Source organism: Jatropha curcas, chromosome 6 (assembly GCF_041381405.1).
Source record: "Jatropha curcas cultivar XTBG-Jc1 chromosome 6, XTBG_Jcur_1.0, whole genome shotgun sequence".
NCBI classification, from domain to species: domain Eukaryota; kingdom Viridiplantae; phylum Streptophyta; class Magnoliopsida; order Malpighiales; family Euphorbiaceae; genus Jatropha; species Jatropha curcas.
In genome coordinates this window covers 29,423,662-29,448,994 of record NC_143156.1, presented here as the reverse complement: position 1 = coordinate 29,448,994, position 25,333 = coordinate 29,423,662, and the positions used below count along the sequence as shown (strand labels likewise).

The 25,333-nt window shown below is 33.2% G+C and overlaps 7 protein-coding genes across 8 annotated transcripts; 4 read left to right on the top strand and 3 right to left on the bottom strand.

Annotated features, from left to right (window-relative positions):
- Nucleotides 1-179: 179 nt before the first annotated feature.
- On the top strand, nt 180-2,054 carry LOC149495911 (putative serine/threonine-protein kinase-like protein CCR3). Its single transcript, XM_089723472.1, has 2 exons — nt 180-386; nt 459-2,054. Exons 1-2 carry the CDS (start codon nt 306-308, stop codon nt 1,944-1,946), a joined length of 1,569 nt encoding a protein of 522 aa, XP_089579598.1. The 5' UTR covers nt 180-305; the 3' UTR covers nt 1,947-2,054.
- A 105-nt stretch (nt 2,055-2,159) lies between these two features.
- LOC149495910 (putative serine/threonine-protein kinase-like protein CCR3) lies at nt 2,160-4,492 on the top strand. Its single transcript, XM_089723471.1, has 2 exons — nt 2,160-2,740; nt 2,854-4,492. Exons 1-2 carry the CDS (start codon nt 2,645-2,647, stop codon nt 4,324-4,326), a joined length of 1,569 nt encoding a protein of 522 aa, XP_089579597.1. The 5' UTR covers nt 2,160-2,644; the 3' UTR covers nt 4,327-4,492.
- Nucleotides 4,493-4,645: 153 nt separating this feature from the next.
- LOC110010975 (putative serine/threonine-protein kinase-like protein CCR3) lies at nt 4,646-6,790 on the top strand. The gene is made up of 2 exons (XM_089723469.1): nt 4,646-5,073; nt 5,159-6,790. Exons 1-2 carry the CDS (start codon nt 4,987-4,989, stop codon nt 6,656-6,658), a joined length of 1,587 nt encoding a protein of 528 aa, XP_089579595.1. The 5' UTR covers nt 4,646-4,986; the 3' UTR covers nt 6,659-6,790.
- Nucleotides 6,791-7,064: 274 nt separating this feature from the next.
- Nucleotides 7,065-11,067, bottom strand: LOC105646265 (phosphoinositide phospholipase C 2). The gene is made up of 9 exons (XM_089723474.1): nt 10,627-11,067; nt 10,000-10,196; nt 9,439-9,574; nt 9,118-9,363; nt 8,818-9,044; nt 8,316-8,433; nt 8,015-8,167; nt 7,792-7,878; nt 7,065-7,598 (listed from the first exon to the last, which is right to left on the bottom strand). The coding sequence occupies exons 1-9, from the start codon at nt 10,942-10,944 to the stop codon at nt 7,305-7,307; spliced, it is 1,776 nt and encodes a 591-aa protein (XP_089579600.1). The 5' UTR covers nt 10,945-11,067; the 3' UTR covers nt 7,065-7,304.
- A 4,031-nt stretch (nt 11,068-15,098) lies between these two features.
- Nucleotides 15,099-19,145, bottom strand: LOC105646272 (phosphoinositide phospholipase C 6). Its single transcript, XM_012232099.4, has 9 exons — nt 18,611-19,145; nt 18,138-18,334; nt 17,838-17,973; nt 17,486-17,740; nt 17,199-17,407; nt 16,976-17,093; nt 16,595-16,741; nt 16,423-16,509; nt 15,099-15,831 (listed from the first exon to the last, which is right to left on the bottom strand). Exons 1-9 carry the CDS (start codon nt 18,980-18,982, stop codon nt 15,538-15,540), a joined length of 1,815 nt encoding a protein of 604 aa, XP_012087489.1. The 5' UTR covers nt 18,983-19,145; the 3' UTR covers nt 15,099-15,537.
- A 1,273-nt stretch (nt 19,146-20,418) lies between these two features.
- On the top strand, nt 20,419-22,916 carry LOC105646281 (peptidyl-prolyl cis-trans isomerase CYP20-1). Of its 2 annotated transcripts, none has more exons than XM_012232119.4 (8): nt 20,419-20,579; nt 20,707-20,769; nt 20,903-20,984; nt 21,573-21,620; nt 21,722-21,745; nt 22,193-22,375; nt 22,468-22,543; nt 22,683-22,916. In XM_012232119.4, the coding sequence occupies exons 1-8, from the start codon at nt 20,502-20,504 to the stop codon at nt 22,819-22,821; spliced, it is 693 nt and encodes a 230-aa protein (XP_012087509.1). In that variant the 5' UTR covers nt 20,419-20,501; the 3' UTR covers nt 22,822-22,916. The 2 variants fall into 2 exon arrangements, with proteins under 2 accessions (XP_012087509.1, XP_012087501.1); XM_012232111.4 differs by having other exon boundaries at nt 20,707-20,772.
- Nucleotides 22,917-23,729: 813 nt separating this feature from the next.
- On the bottom strand, nt 23,730-24,427 carry ELF4 (EARLY FLOWERING-like protein (DUF1313)). Its single transcript, XM_012232123.4, has one exon. The coding sequence runs from the start codon at nt 24,301-24,303 to the stop codon at nt 23,917-23,919; it is 387 nt and encodes a 128-aa protein (XP_012087513.1). The 5' UTR covers nt 24,304-24,427; the 3' UTR covers nt 23,730-23,916.
- Between the last annotated feature and the right edge of the window lie 906 nt (nt 24,428-25,333).

The following is a 25,333-nucleotide window of genomic DNA, read 5'->3' as shown; positions in this document are numbered from 1 at the left end:
GCAATTTTAGCTTTCAAAATTGACCTTAGAAGAACTTACCAATTGAGTGTTTGATAAAATGCCTGAAATAAATAAATAATGACACGTATCAACAGCAATGGTAAGACCGGTGTATGCTAAGTCTATGCCGTGTGGAGCCAGAAGCTAAACGCAAATTCTTTTCCACTGGAATTTATATTTAGAGAACATGACCACAGACCACCTGTTGCTTTCCTATTCTACTTTTTGTTTCCATCTCCTTCTATTATTGAAGTTTCAAATAACAAATATTAATCAACATTTATTGCGTTTGTGATTCAGGGAATATGTCTGAATCTCTACATATACATGTCAAAGAAGATGATAATAGGAGTGCAGATGGTGGGGTCAATCGCTTTGATAATAAGGTTTAACCCTAAAAACAATATTTTGGTAGAATTATTTTACAGTAACTAACTATTGTTCCTGTTTCCAAACAGGTTACTACTCTGGAATGGATAGTCCTCGTTGGAAACTTCATCTTAGAGCTACCATCAGCTGTTTTTGACCAGTTATCTTCTGTGCATAAGCCCCAATATGCATTACTTAGTATGTTAATTTCTTTCACAGTCTTGATCATTTCAATCATGGATCTTGCTTACAAGGGTAGAAAAGAAAGAGTTGCTCTGATGAAGAGACGGTTAATACCTTGGTTTTATTACCCATATCCTAATTCAAAGCCTTTTGGAACATTTCCTGATATTACAGGATTAGTTTGTTCTATCTTTCAATACATTTTTGCAACAATAACATATGCCTTGTTGTCTAGGCATTCTGATAATCCTATCAAAGTGTCTATTTGGCCTATAATTTTTGCCTTTTGTCTATTATATTCTAGACTTTCTGGAAATTATTTTGCACAAAGGAAACTGAATCCAACCCCACTTGTAAAGAGGTTGAGTAGAACAGAGGAATTTACTTTACTTGAGCTTCTTATTGCCACCAATGATTTCTCATTACATAACAAGGTTGGAGAAGGGTCTACTTTTAATGTTTATAAGGGAAAATTATCAGATGGTCGTGAAGTGGCAATCAAGAGAGAACACATAAATCAACAGAGGAACAATTTTGGAGAGGAGCCAAGCACTTTTGAATCTGAGTTGGCATTCTTGTCCAGGCTTCATCACAAACATTTGGCTAGGCTTTTTGGATACTGTGAAGAGAAGAAAGAAAGGTTTTTAGTTTATGAGTACTTGAAAAATGGATCTATATATAACCATTTGCATAACAAAAACAACATTGAGAAGAATAGTATTGTGCTCAGGTCATGGAAAATGAGGATCAAGATTGCATTAGAAGCTGCTAGAGGGATTGAATATCTGCACAATTATGCAGTCCCACCGATAATTCATAGAAACATCAAGTCTTCTAACATTTACCTTGACGGGAACTGCACGGTAAGAGTTTCTGATTTTGGATTTTCAGTGTGTCCTGAAACTGGATGCTTTAACAGACTAAAGCACGCAGCAGGAATGGTGGGATATACTGATCCTGAGTCCTACAGTAGTCAAAATGTATTAACTGCAGAAAGTGATGTATATTCTCTTGGCGTGGTGTTACTAGAACTTTTAACAGGCAAGAAACCTATTTTTGAGGATGATGATGACAATGGAGATATACCAAGAAGTCTAGTAGATTTTGTAGTGCCTAAAATTTTGGCTAATGAAATACTCAAAGTTTTGGATCAAAGGATGTGTCCACCAGAATCTGCCAATGAAGTAGAGGCAGTGGAAAAGATGGCATATACTGCACTTCATTGTGTAAATTCAGAAGGAAACAGCAGGCCAAAAATAACAAGCGTTGTAACTAATCTGGAGCAAGCTTTGTCCCTAAGTCATAGTAGTACGGAGGATTATCGAAGCTGGGAAGGTGAAGGACAGCAGAGTGGTAGATCCGAAGAGATAAAGCTAAAGCTACCAGACAATTAAATTAGAAGTTTCAGGAAGTCAATAGAGCTTGTGGATGGGAAGAGGTTTTTGTAACTGAATGTGCAAAATTTCTAATTTCATTGGGAAGTTTCTACTTCTTTTACTTTACTTTTGTAATGACAATCCTTATCTTCTTCTCTAGCTAAATATTTAAAATTTATCATAAACTTGATGTTACATCAGAAGCTTAAGCCTCAAGAGGAAAGAGGGAAAAGACTTATAACCCAACTCCTAAATTCAAATTCAAATCCTTAGCAAAATAGCACTACAAGATTACCATTGCATCAAGACCACATGTGGAGATCTTAATGTCACTGCTTCCTCATTTTCATTTTCATTTTCATCTTAACTGAGATAACATTTTCAGTGATGAGCTCCTGAACGTTTCTAGTAATATGCATTTTGATGGAGCTATCAAATTGCGACTTTAGGATACAATTAAAAAGCTTAGACTGGGATGAATCCAATTAGTCACATCCAAGTTGAGTGTTCGATAAAATGTTTGAAAGAAATAAATAACAACACAAGTCAACAAGACTGGTGTATGTTAAGTCTATGCCGTGCGGAGTCAGACGTTGACGCAAATCCTTTTCTATTGTAATCCTTTTCTATTGTAATTCGTATTTTGAGCATGTAACCACCTGTTGATAAAATCTGAGGAAAGTTATCCGCTTTTGGTTTTGCAGTTCTTCTGCGAGATGAATAATAGAGTGAGTAACCGTAGGGCTGAATCCGTGTCCATAGATGTTGAAGATGATATTGGCGATAAGAAATATCGTACTTTCAATCGAAAGGTAAATATTAGGAAGACAAGATTTAATTTACATATACATGTTATGAATGAATATGTTCATTAATTTTTTCTTTCAGCAACTAAATATATATAGATATTCCTATTTTCAAATAGGTTACTGTTCTGGAAAGGTTTATCCTCGTTGCCAACTTCTTCTTGGAGGTTCCTTCTGCTGTTTTTGATCAGCTGTCTTCTGTGCGTAAGCCTCAGTATGCATTGATGAGTATGTTATTTTCTTTCATAGTCTTGATCATTTCGACCATTGACCTTGTCTACAAGGCTCGAAAAGAAAGAGTTACCTTCATCTGGAGGGGTTTGATGATTCCGTGGTTTTATTATCCAAATCACAAGCGTTTTGGAACATTTACTGATATTAATGGATTAGTTTGTGGGATATTCCAATGTGTTTTTACATCAATAGCATACGGCTTTTGTTCTAGGCATCTTCATAATCCTATCAACGTAAATGCATGGCCTATGATCTTTGCCTTGGGTGTATTGTACTGTAGATTTTCAGTGAGTCCTCCAGAAGGGCAGCCAGTCCCACAGAATGGGGAGTCAACCCCACTAATTATAAGGGGACCGAACAAAGAAGGGGAATTTACTTTGGCTGAGCTTACTGCCGCCACCAAAAATTTCTCAGCCGAGAATGAAATTAGTGCAGGGAGCTCTATTGTTGTTTACAGAGGCAAACTAGGTGATGGTGGTGAAGTTGCAGTTAAAAAGAGGCAAAAGAAATTTCAAGAGAAGGAGAAAGCATTAGTAGCATTCTTGTCAAGGCTTCAACACATACATTTGGTTAGCCTTCACCACAAACATTTAGTTAGGCTTATTGGGTACTGTGATGATAGAGATTATAGCCTTTTAGTTAATGAGTACATGGAAAATGGAACTTTGTTTGACATTTTACACGGCACAGAGAACAATAATGTCATCAGATTTTTTAAAATGAGGATAAAGATTGCATTAGATGCTGCTAGAGGAATTGAGTATCTTCACAATCATGCTGATCCACAAATAGTTCATGGAGGAATAAACTCTTCCAATATTTGGCTAGACGCAAATTGGACAGCAAAGGTCTCTGATTTTGAATTCTCATTATTAGACCCTGAATCCCCAACCTTTATTGCCCCACTCAAGGATTTACAGGTGAAATTTTCTTTTGATCATGAGTTCTATCAACGAAATTTAAGCACAGAGGACGATGTCTATAGCTTTGGTGAGGTATTATTAGAAATTTTAACAGGTAAAAGAACTCTCTTCAAGGATTATGATCATTTAACGCCATCAGATCTTGTGGATAAGGTTTTAGATCCTAGGCTTGGTCCGCTCGAGGATAATAGAGCAGCAGCAGAGTTGGTGGCCCATAGGCTTGGTCCAATGGAGGATAATAGACCAGCAGCAGAGTTGGTGGCCCATACTGCAATCCGCTGTGTGAATTTGGAACTGAAAGATAGGCCGAGTATAATTGACATTGTTGCTAATTTGGAGCAAGCTTTGTCTTTCTATGATAAGGACATTGCTGAGGATATGGATTTGTTGAAGGATGTGGATTTGCTTGGAGATTTCTCAGATTTCTTAATATGATTAATATAATATTTTATGTATGTTGTACTTGTCTTTGCACCAATCCAACATCCTTTTCTCTTCTTTTACTTATGGGACTTTGTTCACTCCATTAGCCAACATAAATACCTCATGTTGTGCTTGAATTTTAATATCAAGAAGTAAAAAAATACAATATCTTTACAAAGCTCTTTGTTGTTCTGGTTAATTTGGGGATCTGCTATCCATAGGTGTTGTTGGGTGGAGGCAATATCTTCTTACTATCAAACGATTTACAAGTATAGTGTTTGATAAAATGACTGAAAGAAAGAAAGAAATAAATAAATGCTAAAGATACAAGTCAACAGCAATAGTTTTAAGAAAAAGGACAAGCTGCTTTCGGGAGATTAGTAATCCTTTGACATAAAAGACACCATAGAGTAAAAACTACTTAAGGCGTGGTAGTGTATGTATGTCTACGCGCGCCTAAGTCTACGCCGTGTGGAGCCAGACATTCATCGAAGTCCTTTTCTTCTTTAATTATATTCAGACCTATGCTCACAGATGCACAAACCATCTGTTTCTTTCCTGTTCACTCTTTTGTTTCCGTTTCCCTTCTATCTTGAAGTTTCAAATAACAAAAATTAATTAACATTTGTTGGTTCTGATTCTTATAGGATATTGGCAATCTTAGCAGAGATTATGTCAGAATCTCTCCATATACATATCAAAGAAGAAGGTAACCACCATGAGAAGGCAAATAGCAAGGGAGATCACTTTAAGAATAAGGTTTAACCCTCGAAATCACATCAACAACAATGTTTTGGACAGAATTATTGAGTAGTAACTAACTGTTATTTCTGCTTCCAAACAGGCTACTAATCCGGAAAGCATAGTACTCATTGCAAACTTCATCTTAGAGCTTCCATCAGCTGTTTTTGACCAGTTATCTTCTGTGCATAAGCTCCAATTTGCATTACTTAGTATGTTAATTTCTTTCACAGTTTCGATCATTTCAATCGTTGATCTTGTTTACAAGGGTAGAAAAGAAAGAGTTACTTTGATGAAGAGAGGGTTAATACCTTGGTTTTACTACCCATATCCTAATTCAAAACCTTTTGGAACATTTACTGATATTATAGGATTACTTTTTGCTATCCTTCAATGCTTTTTTGCAACAATAGCATATGCCTTTTTGTCTAGGCATTCTGATAATCCTATCAAAGTGTCTATTTTGCCTATAATCTTTGCCTTTGGTTTACTATACTCTAGACTTTCAAGAAATTATTATGCACAAAGAAATCTGAATCCAACCCCATTTGTAAGGAGATTGAATAGAGTACAGGAATTTACTCTAGTTGAACTTGTTACTGCCACCAATAATTTCTCATTAGAGAGTAAGTTGGGAGAAGGGCGTTATGGCGATGTTTACAAAGGAAAACTGGCAGATGGTCGTGAAGTGGCAATCAAGAGAGAAATAACTCAACAGAGAAACAAATCTGAAGATGAACCAAGTGCTTTTGAATCTGAATTGACATTCATATCCAGGCTTCATCACAAACATTTGGTTAGACTTGTTGGATATTGTGAAGAAAAGAATCAAAGATTTATAGTTTATGAGTACTTGAAAAATGGAGATTTATATAGCTATTTGCATGACGAAAACAATATTGACAAGGACCGTATTATGTTCGATTCTTGGAAAATGAGGATCAAGATTGCATTAGAAGCTGCTAGAGGTATTGAATATCTGCATAATTTTGCAGTACCACCAATAATTCATAGAAACATCACGTCTTTTAACATTTTGCTTGACGGGAATTGGACTGTAAGAATTTGTGATCTTGTATTTTCATCGGTGGTTCTTGAAACTGAATACAGTGATGGGCAAAAGAAGGCAGCAGCAACGGTTGGATACACTGATCCTGATTACTACTGTGGTAATGTATTAACTGCAAAAAGTGACATATATTCTCTTGGAGTGGTGTTACTAGAACTTTTGACAGGCAAGAAAGCTATATTTAGAGATCATTACGATGGAGATATATCAAGAAGCCTAGTCGATTTTGTAGTGCCTAAAATTTTGGCCAATGAATTGGTCAAGGTTTTGGATCATAGAATAGGTCCACCAGAATCTGCTAATGAAGTAGAGGCAGTGGAAATGATGGCATATACTGCACTCCATTGTGTAAATTCGGAGAGGAATAACAGGCCAAATATAGCGGGCGTTGTAGCTAATCTGGAACAAGCTCTGTCTCTTAGTCATGGTCGTATGGAGGATTATCTAGCCGGGGAAGGTGAAGGACAGCAGAATGGTGGATCAAATGAGACAAAGCCAAAGCTATTAAACAATGAAACAGAACATCATCAGTGATTCAAATGGAAGTTTAGGAAGTCGAAAATGGATGGGAAGAGGGTTTTGTAATTGAATGCCAAAATTTATAAGTTCTTTGAGATTTTCTGCTTCTTGTACTTTCTTTCTGTAAATAGAATCCTATTTTCTCCAGCTATAAGATTCTCTAAAAGTGTTCATTTAAAAAAAACTGTTTATATAACAATTTAAATTAAAAGTATTCAGTAAAAAAAACTGTTTAATTTAAAATGGCAAAAAAAAAAAGAAAACTATATTAAAATATTAAACACTAAAGAGCTCTCTCAACCTCTAAAAGTTATGTTACTGAATACCATAATTAATAAAGATAAAGTTTTGATTTGATCAAAATACTAAAAGCTAGCTCAACAACTTTGCCGAATAGGCTTTAAAGAAAAAGACGTTATAATTGAACTAGAATAAATATGATTTACTCATTGTAACCTTATTTACAAGAGTATATTGCCAATTCCCTGCACCACCAACATACAAACAACACAAAACAGCAGGGCAGATGTTATTATGTCACACATCATTTTTAATCAAATAACCACACACCAGTTCACAATAACATCAAACACATTGAAAGGGCTTCACAAATTTTTACATCTCTTCCTGGGATGCTACATGGCATGGATTGCTAAGAGTCTCAAACAAAATCGAAGCGCATGAGGAGCTTTACTGAATTGTACTTTACTCCCTTCTGGTCATGGAGTGGAATTGCTCGAATCCCTCGACTTATTTCAGACACAGGAAGGCATGTTTGACCACCAAAGTCATCCTTTTCGGACATGTCATATTCATGAACCTCAATCCGAAGCAGAGCCAATTCTGGAACAGTTAATGGGAACTCAAACTCCTCATTCCACACAGGTATCCAATTATCCTCTAGTGTCTTTGTCTTCTTCATTATAGTATCTGCAGGAACTCCAGCAATCCCTACCTGCACAGAAACAATGATCATTTTTATTAAAATTTTCTTTCCCCAATTTAGCTATCATAATTTCCAAAATCTCGATAAATGAGCATTGATTAAAATCATCTGGTCCAAAGAGGGACAAGCGTCAAAGAGAAAATTGTGCAGGATGATATTATTCAACAAGAGGGGACGGGGAAAAGAAAATTAATCTGCTTACCCTAGCATAAAAATCAGGTGGAGAATATGCGTCAAAATGAGTGCGCTTGAAATCATAGTACCATCCTTCTCCCATGTATACTTTCACCTTTTGAGCAACAAGAAAATTACGATTATGCATCGACACAAAAGAAAAAGTTGACATTCTAAGGAAAGTTGAGAAGAAGGCCTAGAAAACAACGTTGAAATAAAATAATCTAGCAATGTGAACATAAAGCAATCACCTTCAAGGTTGTCTTCACAGGCAACTTAGCCCTTGGATCAAATACCTCACCATTTGAATTAGGCTTCAACAGAAAATCTGGTTTCTTCACATAACCGCACCCACCATTGGCTTTGAACATTCCATGCATCAACCAAAGTGATCTTCCATATCCCTGTCAACATTAAATCACTCTTTAGCATTGTTGATGTACACAAATAAAATTAAACAACAAAGATGTTGTGCAAAATGCTTTCATGAACCAGCATTTTGAAGAAACTATGATAAAACTTAATCCAAATAAGGATCTAAGAATACAAAACCTGCATATTGAAAGCAACCATCTGAGCTCCATGCATCCACCCAATCAATGGGTTATAGTTAGAGGAGTCAACACGAATACCCTTGGGGTACACCCGAAGTATGTTCCGCTGGGTAAACCTACGAGCCAAGGAAATCATCAGACAATAAAGATCTTCATTTTGCAGTGCTACATCTCATTACAGAGGCATCATGTTCATGGCATTGCACATGAGTATTGAGAAGCACAGCTCACTGCAAATGTGACAACATTGATATTGCCTGCACAGGAGTTAAAAACTAGAATGGAACATAGGATGATCAAGTAATTAGAACTCCACTAAATAAACACCTTTCAAACTTGACCACTAGAATTTTTGAAAATCGCTGGTCATTTAAATGGCCATTATACTTGCATATCAATATTATCAATGTTTTTTTCCATCAAAACTCAGACAGATATATATTTAAACAATTGGAAAGATAGTACTTCTAGAAACAAAATTCACAAATACTTGTTTGCACCTGACAATTTCTTTTCCATGAGTTTCAGCAGCCTTTTCAAGTTGTTGCTCACTTAAGCTAAGACGTCTCACTTTATCAGGATCCACTTTCAAACACTCTTCTAATCCACCTTTAGGTTTCCCAGCATGAATAGCAATTAAATGTTTATATTCTGGCGCTACATTTTGCTGTGACTTATTGTCTCCTTCAGGCAGATCTTCATCAATATTATCATCATCCAATTCATTCTGTAAGAAAGTTGGTGAGGAAGTAAACAGAAAATTTCAGTTCTCTAAAATGCCAATCATCATCTCCACATACCTTCTCATCAGTCATAGCATGACCTTTAAGATCAGAGACTTCCTTCCCCCAAGCTTCTTCATCTGATGCACCCTTCCCACTCTGTGAACCATTCTCCCTCTCCTTTGTCTCTTTGGCCTCAAGGTATTCTTTTGGTGGTTTGGTTGATATTATAATCCTTTTCTTCAATGATTCTGGAGAGGGAAATTCGCTTAAGCATTCAGATCCAGGAGTAAACAGGATGTCTCCAAATGTTTGAGTGATCATCTAGAAATTATTCAGAGAAGAGTAAATCATCAGACCACAAGAGCTTCAAATCTCCACAAACTACCAAAGACTCACCTCAGCCACTTTAGCCTGAAGATCTGGAGTAAGGTGGTCCTCTAGAGTTATAACAACTGGATACTCTGATGCAGTAAAGGCATGCTGCTTGATGGACCTCAAGCATTTGATAAGTTCCACAGGAGTTGTCAGTGTCCTGCGTCAAGAAAGCAGTACAACTAGTTAAAGATAACATATGGATGATTCAATAGCGTTTCAAAAATTTATAGAAGTTCCTAGTAACTCAAAGAGTTCCAATGAAAATTTTAATCATTAGAAAGTAAAATTTTTAAATGGCATTATCATAGAGCACAAAAATGTAACAGATAGGATATCTTGATCCAAAGGAACTTGAAAAAAAAAAAGTTAATCATGTATTGAGGAATGAACAATGGAAAATTCAAAAAAGAAAAATGAAAAAGAACAGTCTCTATAATTTGAATCACCTGAAAGGATCAAAATAAAACTTCAAGAACGAAATTCCAACCCAGTGTTCTACAAACAATTTTTATTTCTAAATTGATTTCCTTTTTGAGTGGCAATTAGTTATCAACATTTGCCCAGCAATTGGCAACAGCATACCTCCCATGAAGAACATCCACACCGTCCTTACTGGAATTAGGCCATATATCCAATTCAATTACTCTCACACCTCTGTTAAGTGCTTGTATGATAGGGACATCACTGCAGTCGCTACTAAGTTGATTCCCAGTTAGATATGAATTGTGTCCAGTATATATAAAATAATGTGACACAGGAGCATTCATATCATGGTGCACCTGAAACCCAGTAAATGGTTGCAAAATATAAATAGAATATATACAGAAAGGGAAGGTACAAGTAGTGAAATTGAAAGAGAACCGGAAAAAAAAAAGGTAATTGTGATACATTAAAGATAACTGGAATACACAACGTAATAATGCTTGCAACAGTTATAGCAGTTATGAATTTTTTAAAAAAACAGAAAAATCTAATCCTGACTTTAAATTCTATTTTAAGTGCTTTACATAGCCCAGAACTCCAAAATCTAAAGTTATTGACTTTCCTTCCTAATGTGGAAAAGGACCAGTCCATTCTCCATTAGCCACTCAACTAAAAGAAAAGTTGCAGAGTAAAACAAATAAAAGCCAGTAATTTTGACTTTAGCTAATCAACAAAAACAAGGGAATTCCTAAAATTTGAATGAACAAAGCAAAGTACTAATATTACCCCGCGTTTAACATCGAGAGGAGGATTAATATCGCCAAAAAGGTACTTAAAGAAAGCTTCAATATCGAGTCCTTTACGGTGAAAAATATTCAAATGTTTAAACTGATTAAGATGGTCAAAGATAGCCTGAGCTTCTTCAATTGTAGCCTTATCTTGTTTCTGGATCTCTACAAGAAACCGATGAAGATTATGAACACTCATGATTCCATTCTCAGAGTACTGATCAAACAAAGCCTTAATCTCCTCCGGCGCCTCCGCCACCGCCAGCTTGAATCTCCTGCGGAAGCAGAAGCAAACTCTGTAGGTCTGCTTAGACATGTTGGGAATTGGAAGAAGTTTTGAGAGAGAAAGAAAAAGATAAAAACAGTAGATTGAGATGTGAGGACAGATTGTCGTTTCGATGGTTTTAATTGCTTCTTGTTGGGGAGATGGAGAGTGAAGTAAGCCAGCAAAGCAGAAGCCAGAGATAATTTAGTTGCAGGGAAATTTGTGGGGTCAGGGATGGGACCCAGTGAGCCTGTTGAATTATTGACAGTGGGGTCAGAAAGACAGTTGGCATTGCAATGTTAGAGCGAGAATGACTTAGCACAGACTCGATGTGTAAAAATATTTTTAAGCATTCGTAGAAAAAAAAATAAATAAATGAGAATAATTTTTAAAAAATCTTTATTAGTATCGATTTAACTTATATCGTATTTAAGTAAATTTTTTCCTTTTAACTAGATAATAAAATAATTTATCTAGAGTCAATTTAGAAAAATAATTTTTATAAATAAATATTTTTAAATATTAAATAAAAAAGATACAGAGAAAATAATATTAAAATATTTTTATTCTGATTAATCTGATTTAGACCCAATGTAGATAAATTTTATCTAGTTGACTAGATAAGAAACCAAGAACGGAACTAACTCTACAAGTTTCTGTAATCTGCGCCATTTTTCAGTTGAAGCAAATAACTAAAAATCAGCAAGCTTTGGTTGTTGGGGTATTAAAATATTATAAATTTGAAACACGGTTGCTACGCATATCCAACACGTTCCGTTCTTGAAAAATTATCAGGTATGACTCCAATCCAATAATTGTCTCTAGGGTTGGACACAATGGGGTAAAAACCCCAACATAATCTATAAAATTAGATTCTTTCAGTTAAAGTTTTAATAGGTTAGATTTGATTTTAAATTTTACGAAATTATTCAATTAAAAAATAAATTTAAATCCACCTAAAAATAGTCAAAAATCGTACTAAATTAATTAAATCGAGTCAATTCTATTTCGCTCGATTTTGTATTAGTCTAATCATTTTGATTTAATTTTTATCTTTAAAATATTTATTTTGAATCAAAATAACCGAATTACTGCCTCTGATTGTACTTATAGATTAGTTATCCTTTAGCTAATACTATGATGGGCCTTAAATATGAATATCCAATTCCAATAGAGATAGTCTAATTGATGAAACCTTTAGTAATTGGAAAAATTCAAACTTAAAACTTTTCATTTTTTATATTATTAAGAAGTGGGCGTGAGCAGTATTCGGAGCGGTTACCGATCAGTTCAAATAATAAAAATGAATGATTTTTTATTTTCAATTTGGTTATTTGCATAGTGAATGGAATTTTTTTTTTTTTTTGCCCAAAAGATAATATTTGATTCGAAATAATCAAAATAAACCCGAACTGATTTGGTTAGGTTCGATTTCAAATCAAATCTTTACAGTTTTCGATGTGATTTGGATTGAGATGAAATCTATTCGGTGAGACTAAATTGAACCAATTCAATTTAATTCTATTCGGTTAAATCGTGTACTCACTCTAATAAGAAGATGAACCAGACTATTTATAGTCAATGACCATTCATATTTTTATATAGACAAACGTAACACGTTGCATTTTGATTGCAACGATGATGAACTAATTTGTTTATCTGTTTATTAAATTAGTGAGAGAAATGCAATACCTTGTTCATTGGTCTTTTGAAGTCGCGAAATAGGAATATTCTAAAAGAATAATTCTTACATGTCATGTATCCATTGGCAGTGTATATAATATGTATTTCAATTTTTATTTTTATTTTTATTTGAAATTTCTTAGACTATTATCTTATACGGATGCTGAGGTGAAAATAACTCCTACCTCAAACATTAATGGTACCCACGTTCTTCCTTTTGATTGTCCGTTAATTTCCTTTATTTGGTGCTGAGAATACAACATTGACCAAGCTAATATGCCGGCACAGTGTGCGGGTTCATATTTATAAATAATTTATATAAATTAAATTAGATTGAAAAATATAAATAAATTAATATTATGAAAAATATAATATTTATCATTTACCTTTTTTTTAATTCTTTGAATTTGATGACAAAAACTATTAATCTAATTTATTCTATAATTTTAAAAATGATAAAATTAAAAATGATAAAAGAATTCTACACTAATAAATTAGAAATATAAATTAGAAAAAATAAACTCACCTGCTTAACTAAACTAAAAAATATATATATAAATTGCTTTTATAATTAAAAATAATTACTCAAACCATAAAATTACGTGAATAGAAAAAGAAAAAACTTAAAGAATTGTTAACCATAGTTGTCTTTTACTCAAGGTATAAATTTTTATTACTATCTATAAATATGTTGAACATAAAACCCAAAATAAGAATTTATATGATAAGTTAGGAGATATAGTACTTACATACATAGTACTCAAAAGAAAATTAAGATTTTTTTTAAAAAATTAGAAGATAATTAAATTATGAAATAACAAAACGTTACGTCAATTTATAGTGTGGTTATTAATTATTGAAAAAACTAATTAGTGTTCGATTATTAATACAAAAAATTATCATTTGGATTTTTAATTTATTGCTACAGAAAGAAAACAAAAAGGTTTTTTATTAATAAAATAAATTTATTACGTGGTTATTAATTATTGAATAAAAAAATAAAAAAATTTATAATTTGATTTCTTCAAATTAGATAATTAAATAAAAATTTTAAAAATAATAAAATTACACATCACCAATTAAGTTTCATAATAACATGCCACATAAGCAAATTTAGTTGAACTTTTATATATGTTTATATAGATAGTAATACCAATTAAGGCTTTTCACTCCTTCTTGCACGTGTGTCTAGTAGAGATAGAACCCGAGAGCTTTTCTCATATAAGTCTGCGTTGCCAACACAGCCACAACCCATAGGTCGAAGAACTAATTAACTAGCTAACCTGTAAGTATTAATTTTTTAATATTGATTAGCCTAAATTTAAATTAAGCTATTTCACACAATTTTACTTTAATAGATTCTAACATCTTATTTAATTCCTCTTCTCAATTTATAATATTTAAAAATAAAAAAAATGGAAACCTTCAAAAAAAAAAAAAAGGTATAAAATGGAAAAATATGATTTTTTTTTTCAAATATAAATCCAGAAATGGAACATTCTTGTCCTGATGTAATGCTTGGATTCCGTGGCCCAAAGTGAAAAACATATCTCCTTAGTTTAGTTGAGGAGTATCCATTAAGAAATGATGAGCTTTTTTTATTTTCATTTTTTTTTTATTTTTCATGAAAATTATGTCCTAACACTCAAAAATTCAAGATTACTCGCTTTTTACATCTTAAAAATATAAAAAAACCAACTATACCACATTTGATCGAATGATCTTTAATAGTTTAAAAAGAAAAATAAAAATAAAAAAGAGAAAGGAAAAACATACCATAAATTCATTTATTTAAAAAAAAAAAAAGTAAAAAGAAGAAACAATCTTCACTCACAAGTCAAAACTTATTCTTTTTGATTTTTTAAATAATCTTTTGACATAAAATCGGTAGACATAATCAAGTCTTTTAATAATATTAATATATCACCTAATTGTTAAAAGAAAAAGTCATGTCGGGACAGAAGCATTCACATTAATTATGTGGTTTTATATTAATAAAGAGTAATGTACATAATAATTTTTTTTTATTAAAAATGAAATAGTAACCATTTTACGTTCTATTTTATTTTATATCTAAAATAAAAACAATCCTACTGCTCTTTGCAGACTAGCCAGTCGCTTGATAATTTTAAATTTAACATTTATATTTATTCCTTGAATTCAAAAAAATCATTTTTTAATTTCTAAAATTTTATAATATAATTACAATATAATTCATGAAATAATAAATTATATATCAATTGATGCCTAATCACAATATCAGAAATTAAAAAGGAAAATGCTCACTATATACAATTACAGAAATGTGCACGCTTAATTATTATTTGCTCCACTTGACAAACTTTGGTGGAGGTATTTATGTTAATGAGATGTATAATCCAAGATGATTGCTAATTTATTTCTGATTATCGATTTTCAACATTAAACATCAGAAGTTAAAGGAAAATCATTCGGTTAATAGTTAAGTAATCGAGGGTCATCCTTATAACACATAACAGAAGAAGTTCGTAGTTCGACTCGTCTTGTAAAAATTCATAATATATATTACCAAAAAGAAACTAAAAAGAATTTAATCACCAGGTCAAAAATTGCACTCTGGATTAGCCTTCCAGGTTAAGCTTAATACAAGCAACCACCAAAAATCAAAAAGAACAAAATAAGATTGTCATCTGTGACATCTCAACACTCTATGAGACAACCTTTTTGCTAGAACAGCTAACAATGGACAATACTATGGGACAAAAATAATTGTTTTTAACATTTCCTATCATATAGCTTCATTCCAAAGAAAACTTGAACTGAAACTATCCATTCCCAGCTGCATTGAAGCTCTCATTTGAACTAATTACAGTACTTCTGTCTGTACATACATTCAGGGACAAAAATGTGTAAAAAAATCTGCTAGATACAAGGTGTGAGGAGAGAATATATACCTTGGATGTGGAGTAGCATATGACAAGTTTATACAAACTCAAACTTCATTAGAAGCCTTGTGTTATTAAACCTCTCTCCCTTCCGATCATGAAGAGGGACTGATCGGATCCCTGGTCTTAGCTCTGGGACAGGTAAACATGTTTGCCCTCCAAAGTCATCCTTCTCAGACATGTCATATTCTCGTATTTCAATCCGAAGCAAAGCTAGCTCAGGAACAGTCAATGGGAAGGTGAATTCCTCATTCCAAGCAGGTACCCAGTTGTCACAGATTATTTTCGTTTTTTTCTTTGCAGCATCAGCTGGTACCCCAACTATGTAAAGCTGCAAACAGATTCATCAGTAGGAAAACCGAGAGAAGCCAAAAATTGTTTCAGGAACCATAACTCATTAATTTTGAGGCTAACATTATAACCAAGTGACTTGCATTGTTGGTTACTCAGAGTAAGGTATTGTTGTTCGAGCTAGTATTGAGAAAATTACGCTATTAAAAATATTGATTGGAGATCAGTAAAAATTGATTTTAATATAGATTTTGCATGTTCTAAGTCAGAAAAGTTTCGAAACAACTAAACGACACTCTCAAACTGTTCTTTTCCAACAATATCAAAAATGGCGCATTTTAGAAATAAGTTTCACTCTTAATGCCAAAAGGACTTTTATAATTTGGTTGCCTATGTTTTTGTTTTTTTTTATTATCTATATGTAGAGATGGAAAAACAGACAAAAGTTACTGCAAATTTATTTTGGCAGCAAAACATATGCATTGAGCATGCAGCGTTGGATTTACTAAAAGATGTTGATAAGTCATTTCTTAAATTGCAATTCGTAACTATTATCCTTAAATTGTTTTGAAGTCTATTGACGAAAATTCACATTTTTGGGTTATGCAATACTTGAATTAGTCAGACTAACCTTTGTGTAGAAGTCTGGAGGGGAGTATGCATCAAAGTGTGTATGGCTAAAATCCAACCGCCATCCATCGCCCAAATATACCTTCACCTGTTAATTGAAAGAAAAGCTCAAAGAAGTAAGAAGAGGTCAATGGGCAAATGAAATCCATTTTCAAGCTAAACTAATACATCACCTTCAATGTCTTAATTACTGATAACGCTCTTTTAGGATCAAATACGTCGGGCCCTTTATGCATTAGAAAATCAGGCTTTTTCAAGTAACCACACCCTCCATTGGCCCTAAACATCCCATGCATCAACCAAAGTGATTTGCCATATCCCTGTTAAATGGAAACTCCCACGTTAGCAGATTTTTATTTGGTGGAGATGTGGCCATACATGGTATGAAGATCTTATTGACAGTATTTGTGCCAGGTTAGAGCCATAAATAAATAACGAACTGCAACACCTCAGTCATGTAACAATGAGTATCTAAGACCTTGAAAATACAAAGCCACCTATGCAAAGGAATTAATCTAATTAAACACATTAAACTCTGTGATTTTGAACCAGACCTGCATATTGAATGCAATCATTTGAGCTCCATGCATCCACCCGATGATTGGCTTGTAATTGGAGGAGGTGATTCGTGTTCCTTTAGGATACACTCTCAGAATATTTTCCTGTGTAAACCTGAAGAACATAATATAATATATTAGTATCAATTATTTGCCCATTTATATGGACAACAGCAATAGAAACTTTTTCTTCGATCATGTACAAGTGTTTGCCAAATACCTCACTAAATCCAATCCATTATTTGTGGCTGCCCTTTCAAGTTCCTGTTCACTCAGGCTAAGACGTCTAACGTTATTAGTTGTAGGCTGTAATGTTTCCTTTAAGCCACCCTTTGGTTTCCCAGCATGGATTGTGATTAGCTCTCTGTATTGAGGTGGTGGAGTATGTCCTGAATTTTTGTCCTCTTCATAATCTAGGTCACTGTCACTCTGCTATTCATGCTAATGTTAAACAAAGCACCTTAAAAATCATGTTTTTTTTATGACGTAGAATAATTTCTTGCTTACCCTATCATCGGACTCCATCCCAGCTGTATTTTCTGGATTCCCTGATGCTGCTTCTTCCTCTTCTTCTTCTTCTTCGGATGAATTCTTTCCATTTGAGAAGCGAGTTCTTTTCCCCTTGACAGAAGATTCAAGGTACTCTTTTGGTGGTTTGGTTGATATAATTATACGGTGTTTTAATGATTCTGGTGAAGGGAACCGTACTAAGCATTCTGATTGAGGATAATAAAGCATTGATCCAAATGTTTGAGTAACCATCTGTAAGATAAAAAATTCAACATTACAAATAAATAGATATCAAAGCAGCTTCTTGGAGAAAAATCCAAAGGCCTGATAATGTAAATTCAACGCTAACCTCTGCAACTTTTGCTTGGTGGTCATGTGTAAGGTGATCTTCTAAAGTTATAATGACTGGGTATGGCGAACTAACAAAAGCATAGTCTCTTATGGACTTTAGACATTTGATGAGAGGCACGGGAGTGGTCAAGGTCCTACAAGTATTCAGACCTTTATGCCATTAGAGAAACTGTAATTCACAAAAATAAAATCTATCTATTTTGTTCCTACTATACTGTGGAATTCTTTATTTTAACTCAAATCAATTGAAAAATAGATGAAAAATCATCCGCAAGTCAATTTGAAAATCAGCTTATACCTTCCATGCAGAACAAGAATCTCTTCTTTTGTGGAACCTGGCCATAAATCCAGTTCAATTACTCTAACTCCTCTTTGCAAAGCCTTTATAATTGGGACCTCACTACAATCACTGCTTAATTGATTCCCGGTCAAGTAGGAATTATGCCCTGTGTATATGAAATAATGTGATAACGGAGCAGTCATATCATGGTGTACCTGGAATGACATTATGATTCGTCAAGGGAAAGAACATGACATTACAGAGCCCCCAAACAAAATTATTCAAACATTTCCACATAAAACTCATAATCAATAGAACTACAAGATTCGCTATGAAATACATATATCAATAGAACTCATAATCCAAAGCTTATATTACAATCTGAAACGTAACCCTTTAGCCATTTTATACACAATATACAATAGAGAAGTAGAGAAAAAAAAATAGAGAAGGAGAGAAAAAAAAAATAGAGAAGGAGAGAAAGAGATGACCTGAGGAATGATAGGTCCATTGACATCATCGAGACGGAGGAAATAGAAAAAATCATCAAGATTAAGCCCTTGTCCGGCATACTTAGCGGAATGGTATCGTTTGATGATGACATCCTCCACAATCTTTTGCGCTTCCGCTAAGCTACAATCCATCATATCTTGATGGAGAACAAAGAACCGGCGAAACTGTTCGATCGTCATTTCACGTTCACCGCCGGAAAACTTGGCAAAAAGTTCTTGGACATCTTCAGGCGGCTCCGCCTCCGTAATCTTGAATTTTCGGTTAAAAAGATTGAACATTTTGTAATTGTAGCTACCTGATTCAGTCCCTGATAATTTCTTGGGTTTCTTCTCTTTCCTGTAACTCCCCATTCTTGGATTTCTCCAACCCCTCTAGTTGAGAGAGAGAAGGAGAAGAAGATGGGGGAGGGAGAGAGAGAGAGAGAGAGGGAAGAGAGAGACTGAAGGACAGAATGAGATAGGGAGAAAGGAATGAGAGATTCAGGAGTTCCAGGGAAAGCGGAGACTTTGAACCGCGACCGTTGGAGTTATATAAATATAAACAACCAAAACGGCTATTTGTCTTCTGCTTTTAGGCTGTCGTTTCCTTTTTTTATTTATTTTACACTTTTTTTTAGAAAATTTATTTTGAACTTGTTACTTATGATAAAGAGCTATATATATATAAATCTGTATAAAATTAGAAAAGAAGAGAGTTAAATTTTGACGCTTTTTGTTTAATATTCTTTTCTTTTTAGACTTGTTTAATTTTTTTTATATTTCTATATATTTAGATTGTGGCATATTTTTATCTTTAAAAATTAGTATTTATTTAAAATAATAGATTTGGAAAATCTAATCATATATTTCATTAAAATATTGAAATTCATTGTATATTATAATTTATTTATTAATATATATATATATATATATTTGTGTGTCTAACTTCTTCTCTTAGAAAATTTTTCAATTTTTTTTCTATATCAATTTTCATATTTAATTTCAAAAAAACATTTTATATATCCATGCATCTATATTTATATCTCTATATATCTATTTCTATATAGCTGCGGAAATATAATATTAGATTTTTTTTGATTTACTTTTATTAATTATTTTTTTATTCAAATATATTGATAATCGATTTTCTTAACAAGTATCCGAATTAGACCAATAGAAATTGGATGGACATAAATTATGCATACCAATTATTCAATATAATTTCTTAAACCAAAAATCTTCTTTTAATATGTAATTTTAAAAGGTTTTTGAAGAATATTACAATCTTTATTTTATTGGTTGAAATATTTTTTTGATGAATTTGGAAAAGGAAAATAGAATCTAAGATTATTAATTTATTAACTAATGAATCAACGGCAGTCATCAGGATTGATCACCTCACAGGTCATTGGCAACTACTATATAAGACTATCATTTTATGCATTTTTTTTTTTTTTATCATAGTTAACAATAAAGTTTTTAAAATGCAAAATTTTTATAAAATAAATATTTTAATAATTTTGTAAATTAAAATTTTTAATTTTACAATCAAATAATTGAAAATAAATTATTTAAAAGAAATTTCTTAAATTTTTTTAAAATAAATTATTTCTGGAAAATAAATGAAACCTTAATCATTAATTTTGATGCAACTAGAATTGTTTTTATTGTCCTGTTACCAAAAAAGAAAAAATTTGTTTTCAATGTAAAAAATGACGAGATGCTACAACCGTTGGATTGTTTTCTTTTTATTTTTCGCGCTATCTTTGTCCGTTGGATTGATTTCTGGGTATCTTCAGTTCACAAATTCACTTACACTAACTTCCTCTGAAACTGCCAGATACAATTCGAGAGAGGAAAAGACATCAACTTCGAATAGAGAGCAACGGAGATGTCTTCCACGGCGCGACTAATCTCCGTCACTCTTTTATGGATCCTAGTTCTCTTTGTAACGCTAGCATTTATCCAGGTACATCCCTCACTTTCTGTCTGGTTCTCGAGAAAAAGAAATTGGTAGAGCAAAGTTTTTCTTTCCTTTTCCTTTCTCAAGAAATTTTGGAATTTGTTTGCTTTTAATTGCTATTTTTCGCTACCAGAACCGATTAAGCTATACCGGAGTCTCATCGGATTCCAAGGTTATTGAGACGAGATTTAGTAAGGTGGTTGGTCTCGATCCCTCTTTCTTTATTTCCTGTTTCGAATCAGAAAATTCGTTTAGTAGGAGAAATAGAGAAATGTAAGTTGAAGTATAAGAGATCTTGTATTGGTTCTTTTGTGTGTTTGATTGCCCAGGAAGAGAGAAAGTCAGAGGACGATTTGGAAGCAGTAACTCACAAAGTTTACTTTGATATTGAGGTCAATGGAAAATCCATGGGTATGCTTTCTTGTTATATAGATAAAACAAAAGAAAAGTTCACATAGATTGTATGTTTATTGGGATTAAATTTTGAATTAATGAATTCCTTTTCTCCCTCTTTTGTTACGATTTTATTTAGGCCTGAAATTGTTAATGTCTGCAAAAGTTTTCCATTTTATAATTTCCTGCTAGTTCAAAATCAAAACTTTGTAGTGGGTAAAACATTGCGCGAGGTTGTAACATGTCTTGTTTGAACCTCTTGAGTTAGCAGTTAACAAGTGCATCATCTTTGAATAGATTGTAGTGTTTGGCTTAGAATGAATTGAACAAGTGATAATCTTTTTCATTAGTGATTTTCTTTTTTCCTTCCTTTTGGTTGAAAGTGGAGGTGATATGTGTTTCATGTTTCTTATAGAAAAATCTGGATATTGCAGCTGGACTATTCTTCCTATTATTTGGATGTTTAATTAGACACCAGAAAATCTATTTTGCGTTACTAGCTATGACCTCTATGTATTATTCATAGTATAATTTTTCCTCTCGCTTTTTTCTTTTTTCTTACACATTGTAGATTGAACTGCATCGCTTATTATCTTTTATTCTCAGGTCGCGTCGTCATGGGTCTCTTTGGTAAAACAGTTCCTAAGACTGTAGGTATGGAGTCTAAATGCAGTAATAAATGCTACATCATATTGTTGTTGAAGTATTTCATTTGAGATGATGCCTACTTACATGTTTTCATTTTGGTTTTGCAGAAAATTTTCGAGCACTTTGTACGGGTAGCCATGTAACTTTTGCTCCCTTCATTTCCATCTAATTTCATTATGATAATGCTACTTCAGTTTCACTACCAGCAATAAATATTGGAATAGCATTCACACTATTTGAGATAGGAATAGGAAAATTACTTAAATGGGTATAAAACTGAATGCTACTTCAGTTTCTCTTGCAACTTGGGAAGCCAACTAAAATCCTTGTTTTGCCTAATTCCTGAACTAGTAGATTGTGATTTATTAGAAATAACCAGTGCAATAAAAGCATTGCCTCAGCAATTCGAGGCTACCATCTCTATGCAGCTGGCAGTCTATCAGGTCTAAAGCAAGCTATAATGTTTCTGTTCTTCTACAATTGGATGCCCATCTTGGCCATCAAGCACAAACTTCCTTCTGTTACTCTCAGAACTCGTACGCTGCTCATTTTATGTATTGTAAACCCTGTTGTTATAGGAGAAAAAGGAATGGGAAAAAGTGGAAAGCCTCTCCATTACAAAGGAAGTGCATTCCATAGGATTATTCCCAGCTTTATGATCCAGGGCGGTGATTTTACTTGCGGTGATGGGCGAGGTGGGGAGTCAATCTATGGTGAGAAGTTCGCCGATGAGAACTTCAAGTTGAAGCATACTGGACCAGGTAAGTTGGTTGAGATATATTTTTAATTGCAACCATAATTTGTTCTTAAAGAGCTTGTACTTAAATAAGTTGTTTATCCTTTGCAATAACAGGACTATTGTCAATGGCAAATGCCGGGCAAGACACCAATGGATCACAATTCTTTATCACTACTGTAACTACTAGCTGGTAATTATACATTTCTTCCTTTTATTATGTTATTTGGTCATTAATGGGTCAAGTGCATTTTTTTTGGCCTGTTGCAATATTTTGAACTCCCACTCAAGTACCTATTTCCCTTTTTTTTTTTTCCGCTTCTCCTTGAAAGGTTGGATGGGCACCATGTTGTGTTTGGCAAGGTGCTTTCTGGTATGGAAATTGTGTACAAGATTGAAGCTGAAGGAAACCAGAATGGAGTGCCCAAACATAAAGTTGTCATTTTAGACAGTGGTGAAATGCCTTCATGACAATTCTCATTGTTGAGACATACTCTCTCATATAATTATGTAAGAACTCGTTGCATAAAAATATAAATTTACTCTTTACTCCTTTCACGAATTAATTTCAGATCAATGTGTTTATACTCTTCTAAACCATGATTAGTCGTTAAAAGCTTATTTTTATTGCCATTTAGTGGGTTCTTGGCTTGTATAATCATTGAAGAAACAATAGAACAAAGGTTTTTATACATTAATTTCCTTTTCAAAAGAAAAGGAGAATTGCTCACTCATTGTCCAAAATTGCAAAACATCTGAATCTCAGTACTAGGACTTTATGTCCCTATCATGTCAATTTTATCTAACATTAGTGCCAAAAATTTCCTCAAATGAATAAAACAAGAAAGCAAAGAGAAAGTGACAGTTTAAAAAATTACAATTGCAGATTAGAACATTAGAAGCTCAATTTTTGATATTTTTATTGAAGTTATAGGTCCACCAAAAAAACTTGCAGGATCTGCCTAACTGTTAGTCTGTCTCTGAACTGATGAAATTTGTCATTTCCTTACTTTTAACTGTCACACATTTTTCTGAAAATAAACACTGAAAGACATTTTTGAATTCTGATAAGCTTCAAACACTTACCACAGTCTCCTAAAGTTTCTGTGTCAATCCCTGCATATCCTAATCTACTACAACATTTTTCCATTTTCTATACTTAACTTTCCTAATTCACTTATAATCAAATTGACCCTTTTAATCACCAATCCAAAAGGCAAAACCAATACCTTAACTTCACCTAATCAGAATAAAAAAATCAAATCTTTAAGTGAGTTCAAGTTCGTTTAAATGAAAGGTAGCATTTTCAAACTCAAACATTAATTTTTTAAAAAAAATCAAATATTCAAATAAAATTCCATCACATGAGGCAAAGAAAAGAAGAGAAAAAACTAGAAGTACCTCATTTGATTCAATTTCAAATGGATGATTAGTGCTTCTGCAAATCACCCTTTTCATAAACACATAATCATCTTTATTAATTTCTTTTTATATGGTTTATTCCAACATACAAGCATTATAATAATTATAATAATAATAAATTCAGCACCCATCCAAATTCTGAAATTAAGACCTGCCGCTACTGTTACTATTGCCGGAACCGGAACCGCTGCCGCTACGCTGCTGGTAAGTAGTAGAAAAATTGGAAGACAAATCAGAATAAAGATTGACAACCTTGGAAATATTACCATTAAGTTCTTGAATCAAAGCTACGTTTTTGGCCATGTTGTCGGGAATTCTCGATTGGTGATTCTCGTTTACTTGTTGAATCAAATTTCTGTTCCTGTCCAAAACCGACTGGACTTCCCGGAAAGTGGAGTTGAAAGTTGACCAGACCTCAGGGTCTCCTTCATCATCATCGTCGTTGCGATGTTTGTGGCGGCGCTTGGTGGCGGTGGGATTGGAGGTGTTCATGCTCGATTCAGCGGCGGCGAGAGAACTGCGTGAAATCATGTGGTGATTAAAAGTGGCTTTTGATCCGACATTACTAGATGTGCGGAATTGTTTTTGCTTTGTTTTGAGCTAGAGAGGAGGATGCAGCGGTGCGATTTATAGGCTGTGCTCTGTGGATTATAGCTTTCTTCTATGATAGTCTACTCGCCTATGGAGGAAGTGTAATAACCTTTTTTTTTATCTTTTATTAGTTTGTTCCTAATTGAAGTATATATTAGGAAGGGAAAAAGGTGAAAAAATAAATTTAATTTTTTTTATTTAAGAATAAAAAAGAAAAAATTGTGAGAATGAAATTTTTGGATATTAAATAAATTATGTATACCTAGAATCAAATGTTATCTAAATTAGGTGAAAAGAAAAGAAATTGTATTTTCATAATTTAAATATGAATTTTTTTTTTTTTTTTGAGAATTGGCAAATGAAATCACAAATATATAGTTAGAAAATACTAACTTTCTCATAATTTTTCCTTATTTATTATTATATTCAAATAAAGAAGGAAAATTAATTTCTAAAATTGTTTTACTTATCCACCTATTTATCTCTAATTTCTTTCTCAAAATAAGCGTTAAAGTCAAAGGGTTAAGAAAAAGGTTAAACATGCAAATGTTGACTTATTGTAAAGCCACGCGCTAATATGTGCGAGTGGGAGGGAGAAGTGGGAAAATATCTTATGCTATGCTAGGATTGGAAGAAAGATCTAAAAAGTAATCAGATTTTGCCACGACACCAAAAAGTACATGTTCTTTCTTTTGTGTCTATGAGATATTTAAGAGCAAATATCTTCCAAAGCCAAACACAAATATCACGTGCTACAGAAACGGAATCCAAGATTCAGTTACTCTTCTCTAGTTTTCTGCTAGTGCCAGGTGCCTAACTATGGTCAGTGAAGTGAAGGTAAGAATCACATATTGGAAAGTTTTTCCTTAATGCAAAAAGAGAAAAGAAAAAGGAAAAAGAAAGGTGCAAAAGCTCATTTTGATTTTTTAGAATAAATAGCAAAAATATCTTTTATAATAGGATTAGAAAT

What these genes read in the sequence shown, in the direction of transcription:
- LOC149495911 (XM_089723472.1), top strand. Translation starts at nt 306, where the DNA reads ATGTCTGAATCTCTACATATACATGTCAAAGAAGATGATAATAGGAGT. An exon ending in TCAATCGCTTTGATAATAAG is followed by an intron (nt 387 to 458) that starts GTTTAACCCTAA and finishes GTTTCCAAACAG; the next exon opens with GTTACTACTCTGGAATGGAT.
- LOC110010975 (XM_089723469.1), top strand. Translation starts at nt 4,987, where the DNA reads ATGTCAGAATCTCTCCATATACATATCAAAGAAGAAGGTAACCACCAT. An exon ending in GAGATCACTTTAAGAATAAG is followed by an intron (nt 5,074 to 5,158) that starts GTTTAACCCTCG and finishes GCTTCCAAACAG; the next exon opens with GCTACTAATCCGGAAAGCAT.
- LOC105646281 (XM_012232111.4), top strand. Translation starts at nt 20,502, where the DNA reads ATGTCTTCCACGGCGCGACTAATCTCCGTCACTCTTTTATGGATCCTA. An exon ending in AGACGAGATTTAGTAAGGTG is followed by an intron (nt 20,773 to 20,902) that starts GTTGGTCTCGAT and finishes TTGATTGCCCAG; the next exon opens with GAAGAGAGAAAGTCAGAGGA. An exon ending in GTTGAAGCATACTGGACCAG is followed by an intron (nt 22,376 to 22,467) that starts GTAAGTTGGTTG and finishes TTGCAATAACAG; the next exon opens with GACTATTGTCAATGGCAAAT.
- LOC105646272 (XM_012232099.4), bottom strand. Translation starts at nt 18,982, where the DNA reads ATGGGGAGTTACAGGAAAGAGAAGAAACCCAAGAAATTATCAGGGACT. An exon ending in TGATTGCATTCAATATGCAG is followed by an intron (nt 16,742 to 16,975) that starts GTCTGGTTCAAA and finishes TCCATTTAACAG; the next exon opens with GGATATGGCAAATCACTTTG. An exon ending in CAGTAATTAAGACATTGAAG is followed by an intron (nt 16,510 to 16,594) that starts GTGATGTATTAG and finishes TTCAATTAACAG; the next exon opens with GTGAAGGTATATTTGGGCGA.
- LOC105646265 (XM_089723474.1), bottom strand. Translation starts at nt 10,944, where the DNA reads ATGTCTAAGCAGACCTACAGAGTTTGCTTCTGCTTCCGCAGGAGATTC. An exon ending in CTCTCGATGTTAAACGCGGG is followed by an intron (nt 10,197 to 10,626) that starts GTAATATTAGTA and finishes ACTGGGTTTCAG; the next exon opens with GTGCACCATGATATGAATGC. An exon ending in CTGTGAAGACAACCTTGAAG is followed by an intron (nt 7,879 to 8,014) that starts GTGATTGCTTTA and finishes GTTGCTCAAAAG; the next exon opens with GTGAAAGTATACATGGGAGA.
- LOC149495910 (XM_089723471.1), top strand. Translation starts at nt 2,645, where the DNA reads ATGAATAATAGAGTGAGTAACCGTAGGGCTGAATCCGTGTCCATAGAT. An exon ending in ATCGTACTTTCAATCGAAAG is followed by an intron (nt 2,741 to 2,853) that starts GTAAATATTAGG and finishes ATTTTCAAATAG; the next exon opens with GTTACTGTTCTGGAAAGGTT.
- ELF4 (XM_012232123.4), bottom strand. Translation starts at nt 24,303, where the DNA reads ATGATTTCACGCAGTTCTCTCGCCGCCGCTGAATCGAGCATGAACACC.